A 25,292-nucleotide genomic window follows, 5' to 3' on the forward strand; every position below is an offset into this window, starting at 1 on the left:
GCTGGAGATGGGAAGTGCAGTGGGAGTTGGGCTGTAGGTCGTGGGCAAAGGTCTCCCACGTGGACCTCTGAGGAATTCCAAAACTCCTTTAACTTTTTACTCCTTTTGTAGGTTCATTTGCCAAGAAAGGAAGTTAGAACAGTACTAGTTTATTAGCTTGACTTGTAACTTTCAGCTACTTAGATACATGGTATGTGGGCCTCTGCTTGTACTCTTGCCCCAGGGCCCTTGTAAACATTAGAGTTAAACCTACATACAAGCAAATAAATACATTCCTAAACTGGAAATGTTAGGCCTTAAAGGGGAAGAGTGTAAGAAATGCCATGATTCTGTACTTGGCCATAAGAACATGAACAACTCAATATCTTAGAATGCCTGTTTTTTTCATCTGTATAGAACTGGATCAATGCAGGCCTCCCTAATTTATCAGGCTTTCTCGGTGGTTCAGTGGTAAAAAATATCCACCTGCCCATGCAGGGGATGTGGGTTCGATTCCTGAGTCAGGAAGATCCCCTGGAGAAGGACATGGCAACCTGCTCTACTATTATTGCCTGGGAAACCCCATGGACAGAGGAGTCTGGTAGGCTACAGTCCGTGGGGTCTCAAAAGAGTCAGGCATGGCTTATGACTAAACAATTTACAGGGTGATTGGAAAGTGAAATAGAATAATGGATGTGAAAATGTACTGTAAATTATTAGCTGGTCTATAAATATATGGTTCTATTATAAAGAGACAGGGAACAAATCAAAGTATGGGAAAGTTAAGAAAGTTTCATGACTGTAAATAATTGCGCTAAATGGGCTTCCCTGGTGGCTCAGATGGTAAAGAACCTGTCTGCCAATGCAGGAGGTGCAAGAAATGTGGGTTGGATACCTGGGTTGGGAAGATCCCCTGGAATAGGAACTGGCAACCCACTCCAGTATTCACGCCTGGAGAATCCCATGGACAGAGGAACCTGGCAGGTTACAGTTCATGGGGTCAGAAAGAGTCAGACATGACTGAGTGAGCAACACTAACTAAATTGTCCTAAATATATAGAGCCAAAGAAAATTCTCCATGGCGCCATCTTGATTTATACAATTTGTTAATTATCAACACCAGGAAACTCTCTGTATATATATATATTTAAAAGATTCACTTAAACTTCTGGAGAATAATAAGTTTACTGGAGGGTGCCTTGTTTGGAAAACACAAGATGTCAGAGTGAAAGGACCCTGAACTATCCACATTCAAGCCAGAATTTCACCAGGAGAAGTAGCATCAGAAATTGGAGGCTGGGAACAGAGCTAATCTGTTCAGAATTTTCTGAAGTGCTTGCTCTCAGGAACTTTGTAACTGTGACCATTCCACAGGGATTACTGAGCCCACCAAAGAAGAAAATGCCTTTGCAGAGGCAAATAACATGAGTACAGTATTTTCATTGATGGGAATCGACCCCCAAACCAATGCTGCCTCTCAGGACCCTATAGCTAACAAATCTGTCTGGACAAATGGAAAGTGAGTTTTTAGCCAAAAGAATTTTGAGCGTATTTACAGTACTTTTCTGTTTTATATTTTGGTGGTTGGCTCATTTTATTTCCATTCATATTTAATTCCACTCATTTTACTCCACAACAATAAATTAATTGCTTTCTAATTGATTCTTCAAGAGTGATTTTCCATTTGCACTGAGAAATAAATGTTCAGCTTGTTTTCAGGGAAAGCTCAGTTTTTCCTGGGTTGGGCTGACTCACAATATGAAGGGGAGAGAGGACAGATTGCTTCTGAATAGAGGCATAGTTGGATCTAAAAATTGTACCTCCCTCTTGCCTGCTGCAGATGCCAGCAATATACCAGGCAGGACCCCAGGCAGAGGTGTCAGGTTAGTGAAGAGTAACTTGCAGACCATGGCAGCATGCCCTGTGCAGCTCTGGGTGGCTGAGGAAGAACACGGACTTGGGTGTCTAACAGACTCAAGACTGTGGTCATCAACAAGTTGCTTAATCTGTCTGAGCCTCATTTTTCTTGTGATGAATGGAGACATACATGCCATGCAAGGCTGTTGTGGGGATTAGCAATAACATCAAGACATTTTGGCACACACTCTGCATCCATAATTGGTGGTCACAATTATCATTTCCCTTCTTAGAGCAAAGTGTGGTCGGCAGGTTGGCTGTCAACCTGCAAACTGTTGCTATTTTGTGTTGAGCTGAAGCTTGCAGCAGAGTATAACTCCACTGTATCACTAAACGTCCTGTTTAGCTTAGCTGACATTTTTCATAGCAAGATTTCCTTAATGAAGGAAGCAGGGCAGTGACGTTCATGCTAGCATAAGTTGCTTATGTCATTGTGTATTAGCGGTTCAAGACGCATGCTCTAGAGCAGCACAGAGATAATAAAACAGCAGCAGAAACAGAAACTCGTAGTGACGGCACTGGATTAAGTCATTGGCTGGCATGGACATTGATGTAAATCATTTAACCTCCCCAACAGAACTGCCTTCTCTTAAAAACATGAATTGCCTGGAGGCTCAGAATAAATAAATATATACATGAACACACTTTGAAAATTCTAACTTTAGTTGTTTTTCTAATTGACTTTGTTACCTTTAAATTCTAATTATTAAAAGTCTTAGAAGTCTGATATAATGGATTAGTATTCAGAGGCCCCAGTTCTCATTCTATCTGAGCAAGTTACATTTAAATCACAAATGTTCATTCTGTGAAACTGGGCTAATACTATCTACCTCAGACATGATTTACATTATTAAATGATTAAAGATTTACATCAGTGATTTAAATGATTTACATCGATGTCAGATTAACTGAGATAATGTCTGTAAAATAACACTAATAATAAACAGTAAAGCATCATTTAAATGTTAATTTTTTCCCCCATTAATATTCCGGGAAAGGCAGGAGGCTGAGGTGATGGAAAACACACAGCATGCTTGCCACCACCCCTGACTCTCTCTCTCAGTGTAGACCTTGCTCATTCATTGTGGCTCCCTTCTCTGTCAAGTCAGAACCTTTTCCTCATGGATTTCTAGGCAAACGCTACTAACTGATCAAAGTTGGTGCTCAGGCCAGAGCATGTGGTGTTGTGGAAAGAACAGGGTCTCTGAGTCTGAGTAGACCTGGTTTCAGACCTTGACTCTTCTTTACTAGCTCAGTGATGGAGTGAAGTTATCTTATTGAGCTTCAGTTTCCTCAGGTATAAAATAAGGTCAAAGTGAAGGGGATTAGGAGGTACAAACTGCCAGTTATAAAATAAATAAGTCACAGAGACTATAGGCAATATTTTAGAATAACTTTGGATGGTGTGGAATCTATAAAAACGTTGAGTCACTATCTTGTACACTTGAAACTAATCTAATATTGCAAGTCAACTATATGTCAATTAAAAAAAGACATCTAAGGATCAAATTGCAAAAAAAGAAAAAAAAAGGAATGGCAAAACTGATCTCATTGGGCTGTAATGTGGATTCAATTAAATCACATATATGCAAAGGGCATATAATGTATGGTAGATGCTAATTAAGCCTTGGTTTCTTTCCTCTTAATTTCATCCATGTCTCAAAAATGTGAAGCCTCATTAGGTGGTATTACTAATTTGATTCTGTCAAGTTAGGAATGACTCCAGGATAAAATTTTTCAGAGTTCAATGCCCAAACAACCCACAGTATCGAGGATAAAATTGTGTTTAATTCATCAGACTGCTAATGTCATAAGATTCTGCTGGGAATCTTATAAAAAGAATCCTAACACTGAATGACCGTCTTCTTTATCTTGTGTATTTATTTTTTAGGGTGAACGTGGAGAATGTGGTAAACCCGGCATAAAGGGTGACAAAGTAAGGAACATGCTTTTAAAATGCTAACAGCTGTGATCTCTTGGGAATGAGTTTCCTTAAGAGGAAATCCTGGGAAGCATAATGTTGCTCTCACTACTGGAATTAGAGCATCACCGTTCAATTTTCACATCTGTGAAACATGAAGCAGAAAACAAAGCCACCCCTAACTTTAGTTAATGGAGCCCCCACACGCCTCTGCGGCACCCTAACCTTTGAGACCAGGCCCACTAAATGTTAATGGTGAAAGAGTAACTTAACTGGTAAAGTCAGTTCAAGATCCAATTGGATCAAAGTGGAATAGTTTTCCAGATGTAAATTAAACCCTGAGAACAAGCACCTTCCAAAATAGAATGAACACTATGAAATAAGTTAATGAACTACTTTTCAATAATAGGGAAGAACTAGACATAGAAAGGGGTTTGAAACTGAAAATGCAGCCAACCACAGATAACTGAGTAGTTATTTACCTTCATTAGCAAATAAATATGAATAAAATATGTAAACTGGAGACAGCATTAAAATGTTAAGGAGTTCCTTAATGGACCAGAAATACATAGAGAGTGTATTTGAAACATGATAAAGGATCCAAAAAAGTACAGAGTGAAAGTAAATAGTTTTCATTACAATTAACTGTTAACAGCATGCCACCAACATAATAAAGCGCTTCAGTATCCATCTTTTAATTATGGGAAGAGTCAAGGAGAGAAAATGAGGCAGAAGGTAAGAAGAAAAGCAGAAAATAGTGACCCTGGCCTATTAACTAAACACTTTAAATAGCTTGAGACTTTCTGAAAGCTTTTAAACTACTGTAGTGTTAAAGGATGGGTGAATCTGAAAAATGTAGGCTTGGTGATTATCTCTGGGAAAAATGAAAGGTGTGATAATGAATGGATTCTTCCCAGAGAATAACTGAAAACGGGAGATGGACATGGACTTGAAAATACTGAAGAAGGGACACACGGAACAGAAATGAAAGTCGAACAATAATTGGGAAAACTCTGTGAAATAAAAATGGCTGACAAAGATTTAAAGTCGTTCATTGACTAAGATGCCAGGGATTGTTAAATGCCCTATTATTTTCAGTGCTAGAAAGAAAGAAAAGTACTGACTATAAATGTAAGATGGCATTGATTGTATCATGTATTCCAATATCAGAGATGTAAAAATCTGAAAAAAGGCATGTCTAAAGTCAAAGAAATATAATGTCCTTGACATAATGAGTTCATGTAAGTTTACATGTAAAATGTACAAAGAACAGGAAAAAACATAAAACAGAAAATATAAATGGATAATAAATGAACATATAGGCAGTCAGAGAAGTAAAATTTAAAACATTAAAATATTTTAGCAATAAAATATTAAAAATATAAAGTAATACATAATACTCAGTATTGATGGGGGTTCTATAAAATGAAGATGTATTCTCTCTACTCAGGTAGTGGGAATGGAAATCTGAACACACTTTATGGAGGAAATGTTCCTTTATCTTTCCATATGTGGAGAGACAAAATAAAGTGAGAGAGAGCCTTAAATGTGCTTCAAGTTCTTTGCCAATCATCATCTTCTGGGAAATTATCCTCAGGGATAAATCAGAAGTTGAACAGAGATTTATACACACAGATATTCACTATAATATTGCTAACAATAGAAATCATCGGAAACAAATGTCAAAACTGGGGAAATGAGTAATTATAATTATGATAGATTCACATTCTTAGATATTATTCCGTTTACTAAGAGTTTTTAATGACGTGCAAAATATTTTTGACCGAATGGAAGACCAGATAAGTAGGACACAAAATTTGATATACATTTTGATCAAATTATTTAAAGAAAAAAATCTATTGGGAACAATATTGTATGAAAATATGCCTAAAATGTTAACAGCAGTTGCCTCTGTGTGATTGTTGTCCATGAATTTACTTTTTTCTATAATTGTCATGGTATAACTATTATAAATAGGTTACATTTTGGTAATTAAAAAAATTAGAAATTTGAGAAAAGAGAGACTAGATTATACTCTTATAAAAAGAAACTTTAAAGGGCTTCCTAGTTAACAGACATATTGAAATATTTTGTTAGAAGAGCATTAAGTATAAACTGTGTTTTGCCAAGTTCCATGTCCTGAAGATGGGGAAAAGAGTGATGTATATATTGTGGAAACTCACTTAATTTAACTGATATTGCCTTGTTGGAAGAATACAGAATTCCACAAAGTATACTGCTTTCTAAGAATTCTTAAGAAATACATTTTAAAAATTCTGATCAAAATGTCAAATATATATAGGCAAAGACTTAATCCAAAACTGTGGTTTCATGGATTTTCTTACTAAAGGAAAACTGGAAACCAAGGTGGCTTGTTAATAATTATCATTTTGTTAACAATGAATCTGATGTTTGGATAAGCTGCGAAGACTGGCCATTACTGAGAATAAAGTCCCTTCTGTGCCACCTAAGATCACTGCAAACTAAATAGATATTTAGAGTATCTTACTACTAATTTTATTTCACAGGGATCCCCAGGACCAAATGGACCAAAGGGACCCAGAGGAATTCAGGTAAGGGAGTGAAAACCAAATCTAAGTCTGTATTAGAATCATCTAGGAAGCTTTTAAAATCCCTTTGCCCACTTGTACCCTCTACCAATTTAGTCAAAAGATTCCCAGGTAATTACAGTGTGAAACAAAGTTTGAAAACTGATGCTCTAATATTTTGAATAACTAATCCAGGCTCCCTCAAGATAGTTACCAGCAGGTGAGTCTACTTAATGAGTAGCTAAAGAGTAAAAGTTAACAACAACAAAAAAATTAGAGTCTAGGAAGATAAAAGCATAATGTCAAAGCAATTGAAAACAGAATGTACCTATGTTTGCACTGCTGCTGGGAAAGCTATGCATTTTATCTAAATTACCGCATTTGTATTGTTCCATCATAAATAGTCACTGCTCAATAACATGCAATGATTCTTCCAGAAAATGATTTGAATCAGTTTTTTCCAGTTTGGGGACTTGCCTTGTCTAAACTTGTAATGGGAGGAATGTGTGTATGCATAAAGAGCTAATTTCAGCATTTCAAAAAGTCTACTGAAAATTATACCTTTACCCCAATTTCCTAGATGGCATCTTGTTAACCATCATCTTCTTTGTTCTGGTCTGGAATTGTGTCAGGGCAGGGCAGTAACTGATTATTATCAAAGGGTCATTGGACACTCCAATTTTCAGTTATATGCCGTGGATATTAATACATATTTTTAAAAGCTGTTGTTTAACCAAAATCTTTCCAGAAAGTGCTCCAGCACAGGAATAATGTTGGAAGCACAGGTTTAGAAAATGAATAGCTCATCAATAAATGTTCGCTGTCAGCTTAGGTACTATTTTAGAAGCTATGTGTTTGACACAGGGAATTTCATCTCATCCCATTTCTCCATGTGTGTAACCTTCACTTAACTCTGAGTCAGACAGTCCTGACTTCAACTCCAGGATCTCTAGGGACCCTTATGAATGATTCACTCCACGTTGGCCTTTTGTATGCAGAACTAATTCTTGGTCTTCATCCTGGAGCAGGGCATCGCTGGACCTCCTGGGGATCCAGGCCCGAAGGGATTTCAAGGCAATAAGGTAATCATCCCTGTCGGTTACAGATAGGCAGAGTGCCTTTCCCCTATTGACCTATGGGGCTACATGTTTTTATTAAGCAGGAGTCCGTGGATTCTTTGAGGATGAATTTTGGGAAAACGTAATAATCTGCAGGTGTCACACACAGAATCATGTTTAAGTCTATGTAGGATGCTGGTGTCATAGTTTTTCATTTATTATTATTATATTACTCAAAGGGGCATTATTAAATGTAAGCCATTATCCAGAATTTCTGTAGAGTTTCCATCTTACTCCAGGCTTTTAGTCATTTTATGACTCACTAGAAATTGAAAAGTAGTAATAAATAACACAGTTGAAATCACTCTATTGCCCACAGGTAATGTGAACTCAGTATACAACTGATATGTAAAGGGGATTTATAACTTTCATATCAACAAAAATTAAGCTTTTTAATTTAAAGAGTGTAACCCTGTGGCTCGGATAGTAAAGAATCTGCCTGCAATGTAGGAGACCAGGGTTCAGTCCCTGGGTTGGGATTGAAGGGAATGGCTACCCACTCCTCCATGGACAGAGGGGCCTGGTGGGCTATAGTCCATGGGGTTGCAAAGAGTCGGACATGACTGAGCAACTAACACTTTCAATCTCAACTCTCAGTATCAGCCTTGTAATTCATTCCACAGATAACCAGGCAAGACAGCCAGGGTGGGGTTGAATAAAAGTCAGATAGAAACAAAAGACGATATAGAAGGGATCTCTAAAAGACCAGTTTATAAGATCCTATTTTCCAATGAAAGTTGCCATTAATTTGCAGAAAACAGGCATTTTAGTGCCTTTTAAACACTTCTCAATGCTTGGAAAATTTCAGATACAGTAAATACCCAGTAAACATTTTGAGTTAGTGATTGGAGATCCGTAGAATTTATGGTAGTAATAAGAGCAGACGATGGACCCCAGAGGACCCTAGGTAAAGCCAGTCTTTTAAGGGTGCTCTTAAATTTAAGTTGTGGGGAGCCGGTGGGCTACTTGAATGTTCTTTTTTCAGAGAGAGGTAAGGGAAGGTCACACATAGCATTTTTAATGAGATAATGACAACGCGTGATTTCCCAGGGCAGTTTTAATTGGCAAATTAAAACAGAATGAGCTTCTCAGCGGGTGTGTGCTTAAGCTTCATCTGGGGAAACTCTCTTTTCCAGTCCTTGCCTAGGATTAATTCTCTCTGGGGGAAAGAAATGGCTCTTTTGAATACTGAGTAGAAGCTTTTTACAAAATTGCTTTGGCCGTAGGTAAAAATCCTGCAGCCAGGGGAAAACAAACAAACAAACAAACAAAAATATATATACATATATATTTTGACATCCATACTTATTTCTTGGATTCTTTGGTCACCTAAGATGATAATTTTCACCTGCTCATGAAAAAGAGGCTTAAAATCAGGTATCAGATTTGAAGTTTGTAACAGTGATAGAATTATAGATATTTTGAGTCACGAAGGATATTAGAAATCATACCAGCCCAAAGCCGTTATTTTGGAAAATGAGAAGTGAAGTCTGGAAGTCAGGGCATCTGTGGAGATGCTGGGCTGGGAGCTGGACATGCAACTTCAGGAGATGGCTGACGGCAGTTCATGTAAGAATGTGATTGCTTGATCATGTCTCTTCATGTCTCATACGATTACTACTTAGAGTTTTCTTTTAAAATGAGTTTATTTCCACAGAATTTAGCTTTTAATTCTAACAAGGCATTAATTCTTAGAAAGAAAATATAATGAGTAAAGTATTTTGAAGCAGGCTGTAATTTTCTGACGTAACACTTCATTCTTGACTTTCACAACTTTGCCATAAGAGGAGTCATTTTTCCAAAAGTAGCTGAGGACTTCAACTTTTCAAGAGCCTCTCTTTTAAAAATTTCTTTTTTTCCCCCAAAATTGTGGTGAAGACATTTAATGTAAAATTATCATTAAATGGCTGGAAACAATAGTCTATTGGGGCTTCCCTAGTAGTTCAGTCAGTGAAGAATCTGCCTGCAGTGCAGGAGACCTGGGTTTGATCCCTGGGTCGGGAAGATCCCCTGGAGAAGGAAATGTCAACCCACTCCAGTATACTTGCCGGAAAAAATCCCATGGACAGAGGATCCTGGCGGGCTACAGTCGGACATGACTTGGTGACTAAACACCACACCACAATAGTCTGTTGAGTTATAGTCTACTTGGTTATAATGTTCACCTGAAAATGCAAGGAAAGAAGGAGAGGACTCTCATGGGAAAAAGAAACCAGTAATGTGCGTTTTCAAATATTTTGTTTCTTATGAGACCTTAAAATAGAAACCTTTGGACTTGTAACATTTGCAAAGATTCCATGGGAGTTTCTCGATGAGGCCTGTCTATGAATGTGAAATTATGAATAGTCTCTCTCATGAATGACAATCCCGTTCTGTGGCTCCAGTGGTTGGGTTTTCTTCATCAAAGGCTTTGCAGAAAAGGTGGCCAAAGAATAAAAGGAAAAAATAGCATGTGTGAAATCAAAGAAAAATGTGATTCTGGCCCTGTTTCATACATCATTTCTGTCATTAATAGTTTCCATATGTAAAGTACCTCCTATTCTGCCCTAAATGACCTCGTTACCTTAGAAACAAAACATAGATCTTTCTCAGAATGAAGCCTTTGAGGCCACCTCAGCCTTTCCCAGACGAGATGAGGGTCAAGAGTGCTATTCATAAGAATATCATCCCATCAGTCTCTAAAATCAATTAGAACTGTCATCGCACACGTGTCTGAGAAGCCATATCCTTAGGCCCAAACTGACACCACGCTCTTTCTCAGTAAAAACTGAAGGCCTCCGAACCCTACGCCACCTCCCAAGGGCTGTTGTGGGTCAGGCTGCCACTCCATCCAGTCATAGAGTGGGCCCTCCAATAACTAGAAAGAATGGCTCGAGACTGGCAGGCCTTTCAAATCACAGAGAACAAGTAACCAAAATTAGTTTGGAACAAATAAACATAGTAGAATGCTGGGTGTGCCAAGCCCACACTGGGTAATTTTTGCCATTTCTTGATGTCCTTCTGAGGTTATTTCTGAAGGATGTTTTCATCTCCAATCTCACCCAGATCTGCTGTTTGCAAGAAGACCCTCTTTGTGCTCTGGGAGGAGGGACTGCTCCCTGTGGTCTGAGCATGAGATAGCTTATGGCTTGCTGAAATATTCTAGCATGAGAGCTCAGTGCTAGGGCCAAAAGGGCTTTAGGAATTACCCCTTGTGTCAAAGTAACACATGCTAATCCTCAAACAAAACTGCTGTGATATTTATATTATACATTGATTTCTTTCAATAGATGGATTGCCTCCCTTATTTTAACTTCTTCCATTGTTCTACTTGAGGCTGTTCATACATTTTTCTTTAGGGATCCACTCCCCCACCCCCCACCACACTCCCACACCAGTGTCTTCTTGTGTGGTACTCAAGTGTAAGAAACTCAAAGTACTCTTACTTTATGTTCAGTTTAGCTTCTGAGATGTTACAAAAACTCAGAGGCAGTGCCAGTCTGGTCCAATTTAATAAATAGATATGGTCAGAGTAAATAATCACTGGTGAATCAAACATCCATCTACGCACCCAAAATAAACAACAGACCTAGTATTAATGAATAAGTGAGACATAGGTTTTAGTGGAATTGGGGGCAAATGAAGCATTTAGCTCACTGTACATGACTCTTGGACAGCCCACTCCTCCTTATCTACCTCTGTCATGGTTCCTTCTCATTTTTTGAGGTTCCCAAGCACAACAGATACTTCTTTAAGGAGTTGATGTTCTTGTAAGGAAATTAAGTAAATGAAAGCTAAATGTACAGATCTTGAAATTAAAATTGTAAAGCTAGTAAACATCCCTACACAACGACTCATTTTCTTCAAAATGCTCTATGAAAAGAGGTTAGTGTTTAAAATAGGAGTGGTTATCTTGACAACAGCTACTAGGAATGCATCTGTACATTGTAGCTGGAAGAGTACTAATCAAGATTCTTTATAGCTTCCGTGCACTCTACCTTTAAACATGGTCAGTCCTCTTTCAGATACGAACCACTGGCAGAGGAATTAGACAGATGTATACAGATCCACTACGGTTTTGAAAAAACCCAAAGCAGGAAATCTAGAGACAACAGTTCAGGAGTACCACTATCGTATCTGAGAGAGAAAAAAATTATGATATCTACACTCATGTTTAAGATCAGCAGAAAATAAGCATTTGTTGAATGAAAGAATGAGGAAGTGGTCTTACATGGAATGAGCTGTCAACAGTATCATACTGCAGACAGGTCAAACAGGTAGGACCTATGGAATCACCTAGATTGTCAATTTTGAGGGTTTTGGAAATGTTTGAGAGATTGGGGGAAGGGCAGTGACAAGGGATTGTAGAGGAATCAGAGAGAAGGGTGCAAAAGTCAGGAATTTTGACCATTCTTCCAAGATATTAGGATAATATATAGAAACAGGACAGTGTTGACATAACCCATCAAAAGCTTCTTGTACATTCAATGACCTGATACCTTATTTATAATTCCACTTACTCCTGAGTCAGGCATGGAACTTAATTGTTTTCTCCCCCACAGTTTCAGATATATAAACTTAGAATTTTATGCTTTTTTTATAATGTCACTATTTTCACTAGAATATATATATATCATAAATGATGATTTGTTGTTGTTTAGTTGTTAAGTCATGTCCGACTCTCTGTGACCCCATGGACTGCAGAATATCAGGCTCCTCTGTCCATGGGATTTCCCAGGCAAGAATACCAGAATGGGTTGCCATTTCATTCTCCAGGGGATCTTGCCAACCTGGGGATTGAACCCGTGTCTCCTGCATTAGCAGGTGGATTCTTTACACTGAGCCACCAGGGAAGCCCCATGAAGATTTAGTAATTTTAAAAATACATTCTGGGACTTCCCTGGGGGATACAGTGGTTAAGACTCTACACTCCCACTGCAGGGGGTGAAGGTTTGATTCCTGGTCAGGGAAGTAGGATCCCTCATGCCCTGCGGCAAGATCAAAACCAAAAATTCTTAGTTTTGCCTTTATAGTATTAATATTTAAATACTTGTTTTGACTTAAAGTTAGCTTAGTAGCTTTAGTAGATTGACCTACTGAACATCACTAATATTTCAGCTATGGTTTGGAAATAGTTCAAATACCACATATATGAACAACTATGAAGAAGCTGAAACTTTCTTACACTAGAACTTTGGGTAGTTTTATTTCAGCTCTCACACAACTCAAAGACCTAAAAATACCCTAACGTCATGATATTGCTTTCAACCACTGGAAAATGATGATTTCTAATAGGATATAATTCTTTATAACTTGATGGGAAGGAAATCAGGTGAAACATGTAGACCTCAACAGTTGCCAGCAGAGAATAATTAACCAAACAGAAAATGTTTTTTTAAGTCCACAGATCTCTTAATAACAGAATGACTACATTTTTGGCTTCAAGTAAATAAAGCATTTTAAGTTCAAGGTACTCAAACATGTCAGCTTTTCCAGTTGTCCAAAACCAATAATGGGCCTTCTGGTTCTCCTGGCAGGCTCATACCTTTGAACAAAGTTGTGACTGCTTGGTGCATAGCAGTGTAAAGCGAAGAATCACTTTACAATTTTAATGACAAGTATCTGTCTAATGGATAATCAGAGCCGAGCTGCCAAACTGTGTGACTGTCTTTTTCTTCAGGGATGTCAAACTCTAAATACTATTCCTGTCCGGGCCTGGGAAAGAATCGTTAGTAATCCAGCGATGCTTGTGGAAAGGGCTTTGACCCACATGCCTATCTGCCCACCAGGATTCTAAATGAACATATTCACTCATTTGATGTGAGACCACTGATACTGACAACTTCAAGTGGTTGCCAGGACATGTGGTGTGTCAGCCACTGGCTTCAAGACATGATTTTCCTCCCCAAATATCTGACACATATGGTCCTCAGCAGATGAGGCGTGCCGCGCGTGAGTATGAATGTGCGCATGCGTGTGCCTAGACTGCCAAGAGGAAAGCTCTGATGGATCAAGGAAGCCAAGTGCTGCCCGTGTTTCCCATAAAAGTGTGCTGAGTCTAACCCACATGCCCAGTCAGGTGGGGCACTAATGTGGGACAGATTCAGTTACTGCAGTGTCTTCAGAAGGATGCCAGAGGTTTTTATTTTCTTTTTAATTGTATCAGCGTTCTTAATTAATTCAAGTAAGTTTGAATTACCAGCAACATTGCAGCAGGGAAAATCAAGTTTATTCTAAGAGTGAGTTTTTTAAATTATACTAAAACCACTAGACCAATCAGGTATGACCTAAATCAAATTCCTTACGATTATACAGTGGAAGTGAGAAATAGATTTAAGGGACTAGATCTGATAGATAGAGTACCTGATGAACTATGGAATGAGGTTCGTGACATTGTAGAGGAGACAGGGATCAAGACCATCCCCATGGAAAAGAAATGCAAAAAGCAAAATGGCTGTCTGGGGAGGCCTTACAAATAGCTGTGAAAAGAAGAGAAGCGAAAAGCAAAGGAGAAAAGGAAAGATATCAGCATCTGAATGCAGAGTTCCAAAGAATAGCAAGGAGAGATAAGAAAGCCTTCCTCAGCGATCAATGCAAAGAAATAGAGGAAAACAACAGAATGAGAAAGACTAGAGATCTCTTCAAGAAAATTAGAGATACCAAAGGAACATTTCATACAAAGATGGGCTCGATAAAGGACAGAAATGGTATGGACCTAACAGAAGCAGAAGATATTAAGAAGAGGTGGCAAGAATACACAGAAGAACTGTACAAAAAAGATCTTCACGACCCAGATAATCACGATGGTGTGATCACTGACCTAGAGCCAGACATCCTGGAATATGAAGTCAAGTGGGCCTTAGAAAGCATCACTACGAACAAAGCTAGTGGAGGTGATGGAATTCCAGTTGAGCTATTTCAAATCCTGAAAGATGATGCTGTGAAAGTGCTGCACTCAATATGCCAGCAAATTTGGAAAACTCAACAGTGGCCACAGGACTGGAAAAGGTCAGTTTTCATTCTAATCCCAAAGAAAGGCAATGCCAAAGAATGCTCAAACTACCGCACAGTTGCACTCATCTCACACGCTAGTAAAGTAATGCTCAAAATTCTCCAAGCCAGGCTTCAGCAACATGTGAACCGTGAACTTCCAGTTGTTCAAGCTGATTTTAGAAAAGGCAGAGGAACCAGAGACCAAATTGCCAACATCCGCTGGATCAGGAAAAAGCAAGAGAGTTCCAGAAAAACATCTATTTCTGCTTTATTGACTATGCCAAAGCCTTTGACTGTGTGGATCACAATAAACTGTGGAAAATTCTGAAAGAGATGGGAATACCAGACAACCTGACCTGCCTCTTGAGAAATTTGTATGCAGGTCAGGAAGCAACAGTTAGAACTGAACACGGAACAACAGATTGGTTCCAAATAGGAAAAGGAGTACGTCAAGGCTGTATATTGTCACCCTGCTTATTTAACTTATATGCGGAGTACATCATGAGAAATGCTGGGCTGGAAGAAGCACAAGCTGGAATCAAGATTGCCAGGAGAAATATCAATAACCTCAGATATGTAGATGACACCACCCTTATGGGAGAAAGTGAAGAGGAACTAAAAAGCCTCTTGATGAAAGTGAAAGAGGACAGTGAAAAAGTTGCCTTAAAACTCAACATTCAGAAAATAAAGATCATGGCATCTGGTCGCATCGCTTCATGGGGAATAAATGGGGAAACAGTGGAGACAGTGTCAGACTTTATTTTTGGGGGCTCCAAAATCACTGCAGATGGTGACTGCAGCCATGAAATTAAAAGATGCTTACTCCTTGGAAGAAAAGTTATGACCAACCTAGATACCATATTGAAAAGCAGAGACATTACTTTGCCAACAAAGATCTGTCTAGTCAAGGCTATGGTTTTTCCAGTGGTCATGTATGGATGTGAGAGTTGGACTGTGAAGAAACCTGAGTGCTGAAGAATTCAAAAGAATGCTTTTGAACTGTGGTTTTGGAGAAGAGTCTTGAGAGTCCCTTGGACTGCAAGGAGATCCAACCAGTCCATTCTGAAGGAGATCAGCCCTGGGATTTCTTTGGAAGGAATGATGCTAAAGCTGAAACTCCAGTACTTTGGCCACCTCATGCAAAGAGTTGACTCAATGGAAAAGACTCTGATGCTGGGAGGGATTGGGGGCAGGAGGAGAAGGGGACGACAGAGGATGAGATGGCTGGATGGCATCACTGACTCGATGGACGTGAGTCTGAGTGAACTCCGGGAGTTGGTGATGGACAGGGAGGCCTGGCGTGCTGCGATTCATGGGGTCGCAAAGAGTTGGACACGACTGAGCGACTGAACTGAACTGAACTGAAAGTATATATACTATTTATCATTTTAACCATTTGTAAGCATACAATTCAGTGGTATCAAATACATTCACAGTATTGTGTAACTGTCATCACTTTACAAAATTTTTTCATCATTTTAATATAAACTGTGTACTCTTTCAACAATAACTCTTGTCACTTTCCTCTGCCCTCGGTCTCCAAGAGTAAGTTTTTAGAAAACATGTTACACTGTTACGAACCTGTCATCTCTCTGTAAATTGACGTCCTTCTCGGATTTATGGAGAGGGTTCACCCTGAGTAGTTTCTAGCAACTCATTTTGTGCTGGAGGCGTCCTAAGAGTGTCCACCAAATCTGAGATTCTTAAAAGCTCTACTGATGGACTGTGGAGTAGTCCCTCCTTTTAGGGAAAATGACACACAGTTCCTTAGATTTTACCGTGTATAATGAAATACGACTTTCCTAATAGATTGAAACATATGAATCATCCTTTTGGTAAGTCAAACATAGTTGAATATTGTCAGTGCCATGTGATTTAACCTAGTAGCAATTAAGAAAAGGAGCTGAGTTACTAAAATCTGCTACAGCACTACAGTTTTCATCACATCCTCCACCGTTTCTTCATTACTATGGGGTTTTTTCTTGTTTGAAAAGCATAAGTAGGTGGGGAATATGGACAGTGGTCTTTTTTCTTATCCAACTAGATATTATTCAAAAAATATTGCAACTGGAGATTTTAAATAATCATGGTCCAAATTCAGTGCAGTTGGTTAACAATTGCTTTATATGTAGAGTTACACTGTGTGATCATAGTATTGCCAAATATAATTTAGATGAACTTTACCACTGATTCAGTGACAGCACTAATCCAAGCCAACTTTATGTGCCTGAAGGGGCATATATGTTAGCTTGTAAAAGTATACTTTCTCTTGGCTTATTTTTATGTTAGATTCTTTGTCTTCATATGATGAATCTTCAACTATGGGGAGATTGTAACTCTGTGACGTGTGTGTTTTTAATACTAAAATAAAGATATAAATTTAGTCTGTAATCAAATGATTTTTTAATTACTTTAAGAATTGAGAAGCCCTAAGAGGCACTTTTGCATGGTGGTTATTAGCACTCGCTCTAAAGCTAGACTGCTGGGGTTCAGATCCAGCCCTATACTGTGTTAGCTCTCTGATCTGGGGAACTTTTCCTCCTCGTGCCTCAGTTTTCTCATCCACGTAATGGGTCAATAGTAGAATTGTTCTGAGTATCACATGAGTTAATACATGAAAAGCACTTAGAACAGCACCTGTTACATAGTAAGTGCCACATGTGTTGGCAATAATTAGGCAGCTAAATATTTTGACAACCTTTTTCATTAATGTAGAACAGAGTTGGCCTGGTACATTTTCTAAAAATAAGCCTCTTATTAAATAACACTTCTCTGAAAGAAAAATTAGGAACTAAAAATAGAGCTTGACTTAACAAGATCTGATAAATGTTAGTTTCCTGTCTCCACCATTCCCCTGCTTTTCATTCCTTTCTAAAAAAGGGCTTTTATTTTTTTCCCAAGCCTTTTAGTATAGTAATCACATCATTGAGTTTCAGCTAAGAGTGAATTTTGTGCATGCGTGCATGCTAAGTGCTTGAGTCGTATCCAACTCTTTGTGATCTACTGTAGCCTGCCAGGCTCCTCTGTCCGTGGGATTCTCCAGGCAAGAATACTGGAGTAGGTTGCCATGCCCTCCTCCAGGGCATCTTCCCGACCCAGGGATTGAATCCACGTCTCTTACATTTCCTCCATAGCAGGCAGGTTCTTTACCACCAGCGCCACCTGGGAAGCCCATTTTGTGCATACTTGAACCATTTTGCACCTTACAAAACACTCATTCATCATTTCCTTCCACTGGGAAAGTATGAGAATACTTGTCACAAGACTTAAAGTATTAAAGTTGGTGTTATCTATATCTGGGAAATGATGAAAAGAAGTTGCTAAATATCTGTCTAATGTTAAGAGTCCAAGGTATGACTAAATGATCCGTAATTGTATTGTTTTAGAAAAGGTAAAGTTCTGTTCTCAAAAAATCCAGTCTTGAACAACCACTCATTATTTATTATTTTAGGGATATGAAAGATACTGACTTTGGTTAGAGCCAGTTCCAGGAATAAGGGGTGCTGGATTTCCAAGCCAAACTTTCCATACAGTGTAACCTTATACCATCTATTGGGGTTTCATTATGACTTCAACTTAAAAAAATGATTAATGGTGTCTGGGTAAGTTTGCAGGAGAAAATGTGATAAGGACTTGATATCACTGTGTAATGTATGCACAGTTGCTCTTAGCTGAAAATCTAAGTAAACCAGTGGGAATGCCAGAGGAACAATTCCAAACCCCCAACTCCCTCTGCCTAGACCAAGTTCTTGTTTTGTTCACCCCTAGCAGCTGGCACAATACCTGCTCTTTAGTTGCTGTTCAGTAAATGTTTGAGGCCTGGATGGTTGAGTAGTTAATATCAACTAGGCAAACACTGAGAATGGAAAGCTGAGCAAAATCATGACACCCTCCTCACAGTCTATGGGAAGACATATTAACACATGTAAAAATGCAAAGCTGCAACTGTAATGAATGCTCAGAAAAAGGAGAAATGATGCTATCAGTGTCTCTAGAATAGGGATTTCACCTGACCAGAGAGGGCCTCCCTGAAGCCATGCTGCTTAAAGTAATATCTGAGGGATTAATAAAGACTAACTAGGAAAAGAGAGAGGTAACCACATCCCAGATGGAGACAATAGCACACGCAAAGGTCCTGGGGCAGCAGGGAGCACGGCAAGGACAGAGAACTGAACAAAGGCCAAATGCTAGGGTGGCTAGTGAAAAGTTTTGCACACCGCAGCATCACACCATGCAGGGGCTCACAAGCTTTGGAAGGAGCTCTGTCCTTACCCTAAGAGCAGAGGGAAAGGACTTGAAGGGCCTTATTCGGATTACTATTAGAAGATTGCTCTGGCAGCAATGGATGGGTGGGAGAGTAAATTAGAATGTGCTAGAATGGATGCATGTAGAGTATTAACACTGTTGTAATATGAGCAGGAAATGATATTACTTTGGCGTAGACTAGAGAGGCATGGTAAAGCACACAGAGGTGGGGGATTTGAGAGTTAGGAGAACATTGCTAGGTGCTGATGATGCATTGCATTCGATCGGTAAGGAAGTGAGAGATGTTAAGAATGACTTGTAGGCTCTCACTTGACATATGGAGGGAATGCTGAAAGATGATCAGGTTTGCAAGTAGAAGATTATCACTTTGTCTTTGGAAACAATGAGTTCCTTTTGAAATTCTCTTTTACCTGACTTCTTTTATACTGGCTTTGTCAGCAAACACCGCCCCTCACCCAAGTTTTCTTGACCACTGTCTTTTGCAGATCCCAAGATGCTATCTTCTTTCATTCCCACCTGACTTAAGTGTCGGTGCTCTCCATGGTTCTGACCTGAGCCTCCAGCCTCTTTAATCACTCTAAATCTGTGCTGTTCAGGAAAGGAGAGGTGGGATGAACAGAGAGAGTAGCACTGAAACACATATATTGCCATATATAAAACTGATAGCTGGTAGGAATCTGCTGTATGATGTAGGGAGCTCAAACCCTGTGCTCTGTGAATACCTAGAGGGGTGGGATGAGCTGGGAGGTGGAAGTTTCAAGAGGGAGGGGACACATATATGCCTATGGCTGATTCGTGTTGATGTATGGCAGAAACCAACACAATACTGTAAAGCAAGTATCCTCCAGGCAGGCAGGCTAAGTAACTTCAGTTGTGTCTGACTCTGTGAGACCCTATGGACTATAGTTCTCTGTCCATGGGATTCTCCAGGCAAGAATACTGGAGGGGGGGTGCCATGCTCCCTCCTCCAGGGGATCTTCCTCCAATTAAAAATAAATGAAAAATATAGAGTAGCCACACATGACTTCTGAGCACTTGAAATGTGGCTAGTCCGAACTGAGATGTGCCATAAGTATTAAACACGCATAGGATTTTGGAGACACCACATTAAAAATAATGGAAAATAAAATCATTACTAAGAGTTTTGTATTGCTTATGCTGAAATGATAACATTTTGGATACACTGGGTTAAGTAAAATCTATTATTACTTTCTGGAAAATTAAAAGTTTTAAATGTGTTTCTTCGTATATTTCTCATGGGCAGTGCGGCTCCGCACAGCGACCCTACCATCACCTTCATTCCTGTCTGCCTGAGCCCACAGAGCTGCTCACTGTGCCCAGAACATTTCACACCATACTCTCTCCTTTTCCTGAAACTTTGTCCCCTTTTTCTACCAGATGAGATATGATTCATACTTTTTTTTTTGTTCAGAGCAAACATCTTCACGACTGCATAAAACTTTCCCAATTCCTTCAGGTGGAATTAAACATTTCTGCCTTAGAGTCTCGTGTGCTGTGTTAATACCTTTGTTATAGCGAATTCACATGTTTGTGTTTTGTTTTATATTCATTTATCTCTCCAGCCAGATTGTAAGTGTCTGCAAAGTACAGGTGCAACCTGATTTACGTCTATAATTATGTAAGGAGGTTCTGGGTATCAGGCTGGTGCTCAGTTAAAGTCTAGAGAGCAAAAATTGCTCTACAAATGTTATACAGCCAACCACGTGACTGATTACAACTCAGACATTTTTAAGATGCTATTTAGAATCCTTTCAACAATGCTGCAGGGTAAATATAATGACCCTCATTTTGCATATGGGAATCTTGCAAAAGCTCCAACTGTTTATAAATTAGAGAACCAGAATTCAACTAGACTGACTGAAAGAAAAAGCCATGTTTTTCCCCCTGTGATACCATGCATACTTAAAAATGAATTTAAAAAAGGAGATGATATTCCTACATCATAAAATGGGAAAAAAATACCAATTTCCTAAGATGGTTAGAAGATTAAGTGAGACAATCTATATAAAGTTAGGGCAGTACTACTTGAAAATAGTAGGTTGTATTAAACACTGACTTTCTTCCATCTTGAGGCCCATGGTATCAGTTCAGTTCAGTTGCTCAGTCGTGTCCAACTCTTTGTGATCCCATGGACTGCAGCATGCCAGGCCTCCCTGTCCATCACCAGCTCCCGGAGATTACTCAAATTCATGTCCTTTGAGTCGGTGATGCCATCTAAACATCTCATCCTCTGTCTTCCTTCTCCTCCCTCCCTCAATCTTGCCCAGCATCACGGTCTTTTCCAATGAGTCAGTTCTTCACATCAGGTGGCCAAAGTATTGGAGTTTCAGTTTCAAGCATCAGTCCTTCCAATGAATATTCAGGACTGATTTCCTTTAGGATGGACTGGCTGGACCTCCTTACAGTCAAGAGTCTTCTCCAACACCACAGTTCAAAAGCATCAATTCTTCAGTACTCAGCTTTCTTTATCATCCAACTCTCACATCCATACATGACTACTGGAAAAACCATAGCTTTGACTAGATGGACCTATGTTGGTAAAGTAATGTCTCTGCTTTTTAACCAACCTATGCTGTCTAGGTTGGTTATAACTTTTCTTCCAAGGAGCAAGCGTCTTTAATTTCATGGCTGCAGTCACCATCTGCAGTGATTTTGGAGCCCCCCAAAATAAAGTTTATCACTGCTTCTATTGTTTCCCCATCTATTTGCCATGAAGTGATGGGACCAGATGCCATGAGCTTAGTTTTATGAATGTTGAGTTTTAAGCCAACTTTTTCACTCTCCTCTTTCACTTTCATCAAGAGGCTCTTTAGTTCTTTGCTTTCTGCAACAATTGTGGTGTCATCTGCATATCTGAGGTTATTGATATTTCTCTTGGCAATCTTGATTCCAGCTTGTGCTTCATCCAGCACGGCATATCACATGATGTACTCTGCATAGAAGTTAAATAAGCAGGGTGACAATATACAGCTTTGACTGTACTCCTTTTCCTATTTGGAACCAGTCTGTTGTTCCATGTCCGGTTCTAACTGTTGCTTCTTGACCTGCATACAGATTTCTCAGGAGGCAGGTCAGGTAGTCTGGAATTCCCATCTCTTTAAGAATTTTCCACAGTTTGTTGGGATCCACATGGGGATCACAGGCTTTGGTCAAAGGCTTTGGCATAGTCAAGAAAGCAAAAGCGGATGTTTTTTTGGAACTCTCTTGCTTTTTCAATGATCCACTGGATGTTGGCAATTTGATCTCTGGTTCCTCTGCCTTTTCTAAATCCAGCTTGAACATCTGGTAGTTCACAGTTCACGTACTGTTGAAGCCTGGACTGGAGAATTTTGAGCATTACTTTACTAGCGTGTAAGATGAGTGTAATTATGTGGTAGTTTGAGCATTCTTTGGCATTGCCTTATTTTGGGATTGGAACAAAACTGACCTTTTCCAGTCTTGTGGCCACTGCTGAGTTTTCCAAATTTGCTGACATATTGAGTGCAGCACTTTCACAGCATCATCTTTTAGGATTTGAAATAGCTCAGCTGGAATTCCATCATCTCCACTAGCTTTGTAGTGATGCTTCCTAAGGTCCACTTGACTTCGCGTTCCAGGATGTCTGGTTCTAGGTGACCTGCATACACCATGGTGGTGTATCTGGGTAATGAAGATCTTTTTTGTACAGTTCTTCTGTGTATTCTTGCAACCTCTTCTTAATATCTTCAGCTTATGTTGACAGCAAGATGAAGTATTGTGAATTCTGAGTATCAGTTGACTACCTTGTTTCTTGCAGCTGGCATAAAATTTAAAATTGATCTCATGAAATGTCTAGGAGTCAGATTCTCATAAGCAATCACAGATCTCCCCACTGTGCTCTCTGTTGCTCTCTGCCTGGCATCTGAACATATGAACTCCCTGAGCGTGAGAATAAGACTTCATAATTAAACTCATGCTGGTGTCAATAAAAAAAAACACATTATTTTGTTAAACAGAAGAAATCAGCATTATAAAAAAGAAATGGCAATCCACAGCCACTCTCCTTTTCTCTGGCAACATGACAGGACCAGAAGCCTGAAAGACCCAAAGACCCATATCCCTGTGGGTGATACTGAGGTGTGAGTTTGTGCAGGCCAGATAATCCCTCTGGGACTCCATTTCCTCACTGGTGAAACACAGGAGTTTGAGTGCCGTGGTCACGTTCAGTTGTATAACACCCAAGCTCCATGATGGGCCTGCCACCTCATAGACTGTATTAACTGAACTGCTTCTGCTATCTAGTAACAAATATCCTGACTAACAGCAGCTCAAATCGTAAGAATGCTTCTGGTTGAGTGAACCGAGTGTTTGAAGGTGGGTAGTCAGGACCGGATCAGGAGCTCAGAGAGGCTGTCCAGGAGCCAGGCTCTTCTAAACTTTTTCTGCCTCACCGTCATCAACCATTGGCATTCATCTGGGAGATTGGTGCCTCATGGTTATAAGACAAGCTATTACCTCTCCAAGGAACAAAAGAAGGAGAAGCAAAATTTCCCTTTGCATCCCATAAGGTCCCCACATCTCATTTCTCAGAACTGAGCCACAGGATTAACACAGACTCATCAGTGGCAATGAGAAAGAAAAGTCTCCCCTTATTTTAGACTGATTATCATTCATCTTACACCTCCGAGGGTGAAGAATACCTGCCCACTGACCTGAACAGATCAGATTCATAACAACAGGGAAGAGAGAAGGGAGAGGATGATCATTGGGTAGGAAACAAATGTGTCTGCCAGAAGCACTTAATAAAGATGTTCCAAACGAATGAGGGCCAAATTATGACTTTTCATGGATCCTAAAAACTTCTGCAATTCTGGGGATTTTCCTCCATAAAAATGTTTAAAATTACAGATTTCAACTGAGTTGGTATGAAGAAAATGTGGTCCAGACTAGATTCACTACTATAATCAATATTAAGTTTTTTTTAAAAAATTCTGATTTTAAGAATTTAAATGGAGACATTTTCACGAACCCTAGAATCCGGGTCTACTGTGCCTCATGGCTAATTCCAACCTGGGTCTGTGCTGCCTGTCCAGCTGGATGGTAAACACGTGAGGGTGGAGACCGTGAGACTGAGTGTTAGGCTGTACTGATGCCCTCAAGCCCCTGTCACAGCACTGTACAGCTAAGAACTGCCCAACAAATATGCTGGAGTTGACCTAACATCTCACTGTTTCTTCCTCCAGGGTGAACCTGGCCCCCCTGGTCCCTATGGTCCTCCAGGAGCCCCTGGTATTGGACAGCAAGGTGTAAAGGTAACGATACTTGTCTCTCTGCCCACTGATGATTTCTGAATTTACTGTAAGGCTGGGAGGACTGTGACTTGTGCTCAGTCTTACCCTCAGAGACACAAGGAGTCTGCCTGAGGATGAGTTACTTACAGTCTGGATGCTTGGACACTCACAATGCCCTAGTTGGGGCCAATTACCCCAAGAATAATCTATGTATTTTTTGATTGTTTGGAATGAAAATTACTCTTGGCTCCAAATACTCACCATCTCACCAATGTATGTCTGGTTCTATTGAGTTTTCATGGACTCTAAATGTTATCATGCAAAAATGTCATTAGGATGTGAAATACCTTAACACGTCAGCTATCACCTGCTCACATCAAATAAGCATAGAGGGGCAGAAGTCGGAAGAACCCTGACAGTGAATAAGTAAATGCTGACAGGTTTGTTGGAAACTAGGAAGGGCTGAATCTTCCCAATCCAAGGATTGAATCCGTGTCTCTTACGTTTCCTGCATTGGCAAGTGGGTTCTTTACCACTAGCACCAACTGGGAAAGGACTGGAACACCCACCACTCTGGGGTGCTCTGCATCATGCAGGATGTACTAGAGCAAAAGTGCTTATTTTAAATGGCTTTTCTATGTCATTGGGACAATAAGACTTCAACGTGGGGCTAAAAACAAAGCGTACAAAAAAGTGCACTTCGAATGTAACCAGGTGTCCCCATGGATGGCATTTAGGCAATAAGCACATTGAGACTCCGGGGAATGTGGAGTTTATATTGGCAGTGTTACTGGAGAAGGGTTCTGAACGAGATGAAAGGTGAAACACGAATGGCGAGGTGACATGGAACAGGACAGGGCGGGGAGGGGAGGGGACGGGAGGCATCCCAGGACAGTGGCGGGAGCCAGGGAACAGCACAAGCATTGTCTGTTGGTCTTCTCAGTAATCAGAGCGAGTTGCACACAGTCTGTTCTGCCAATTGCTAATCATTTCTGAAAACTAAAATTGCATTTAGATAGGAAGGAATGAGGAACATTTGGGGGTAATTTGTTCACTTAAGTTCAAGGTGTATTTCAGGCTCTGTTGTTTAGTCACTGAGTCGTGTCCGACTCTGTGACCCCATGGATGCTAGCCCACCAGGCTCTTCTGTCCATGGGATTCTCCAGGCAAGAATATTGGAGTGGGTTGCCATTTCCTTCTCCAGGGGATCTTCCCGACTCAGGGATCTAACCCACGTCTCCTGCATTGGCAGGTGGATTCTTTACCTCTGAGCCACCAGGGAAGCCCTTTCCTCCTTTAG

The 25,292-nt window shown here is 39.9% G+C and overlaps 1 protein-coding gene across 1 annotated transcript in view; it reads left to right on the forward strand.

Annotated features, from left to right (window-relative positions):
• COL28A1 (collagen type XXVIII alpha 1 chain) overlaps positions 1 to 25,292 on the forward strand; it is a 182,053-nt gene that overhangs the window by 24,736 nt on the left and 132,025 nt on the right. Inside the window, exons 9-12 of the mRNA XM_027540086.1 lie at positions 3,788 to 3,832; positions 6,346 to 6,390; positions 7,395 to 7,448; positions 23,945 to 24,013. Coding sequence (XP_027395887.1) covers positions 3,788 to 3,832; positions 6,346 to 6,390; positions 7,395 to 7,448; positions 23,945 to 24,013 — 213 coding nt within the window. The remainder of the gene's footprint in view (positions 1 to 3,787; positions 3,833 to 6,345; positions 6,391 to 7,394; positions 7,449 to 23,944; positions 24,014 to 25,292) is intronic.

The sequence above is a fragment of the Bos indicus x Bos taurus genome, chromosome 4, assembly GCF_003369695.1.
Source record: "Bos indicus x Bos taurus breed Angus x Brahman F1 hybrid chromosome 4, Bos_hybrid_MaternalHap_v2.0, whole genome shotgun sequence".
Classification (NCBI taxonomy): domain Eukaryota; kingdom Metazoa; phylum Chordata; class Mammalia; order Artiodactyla; family Bovidae; genus Bos; species Bos indicus x Bos taurus.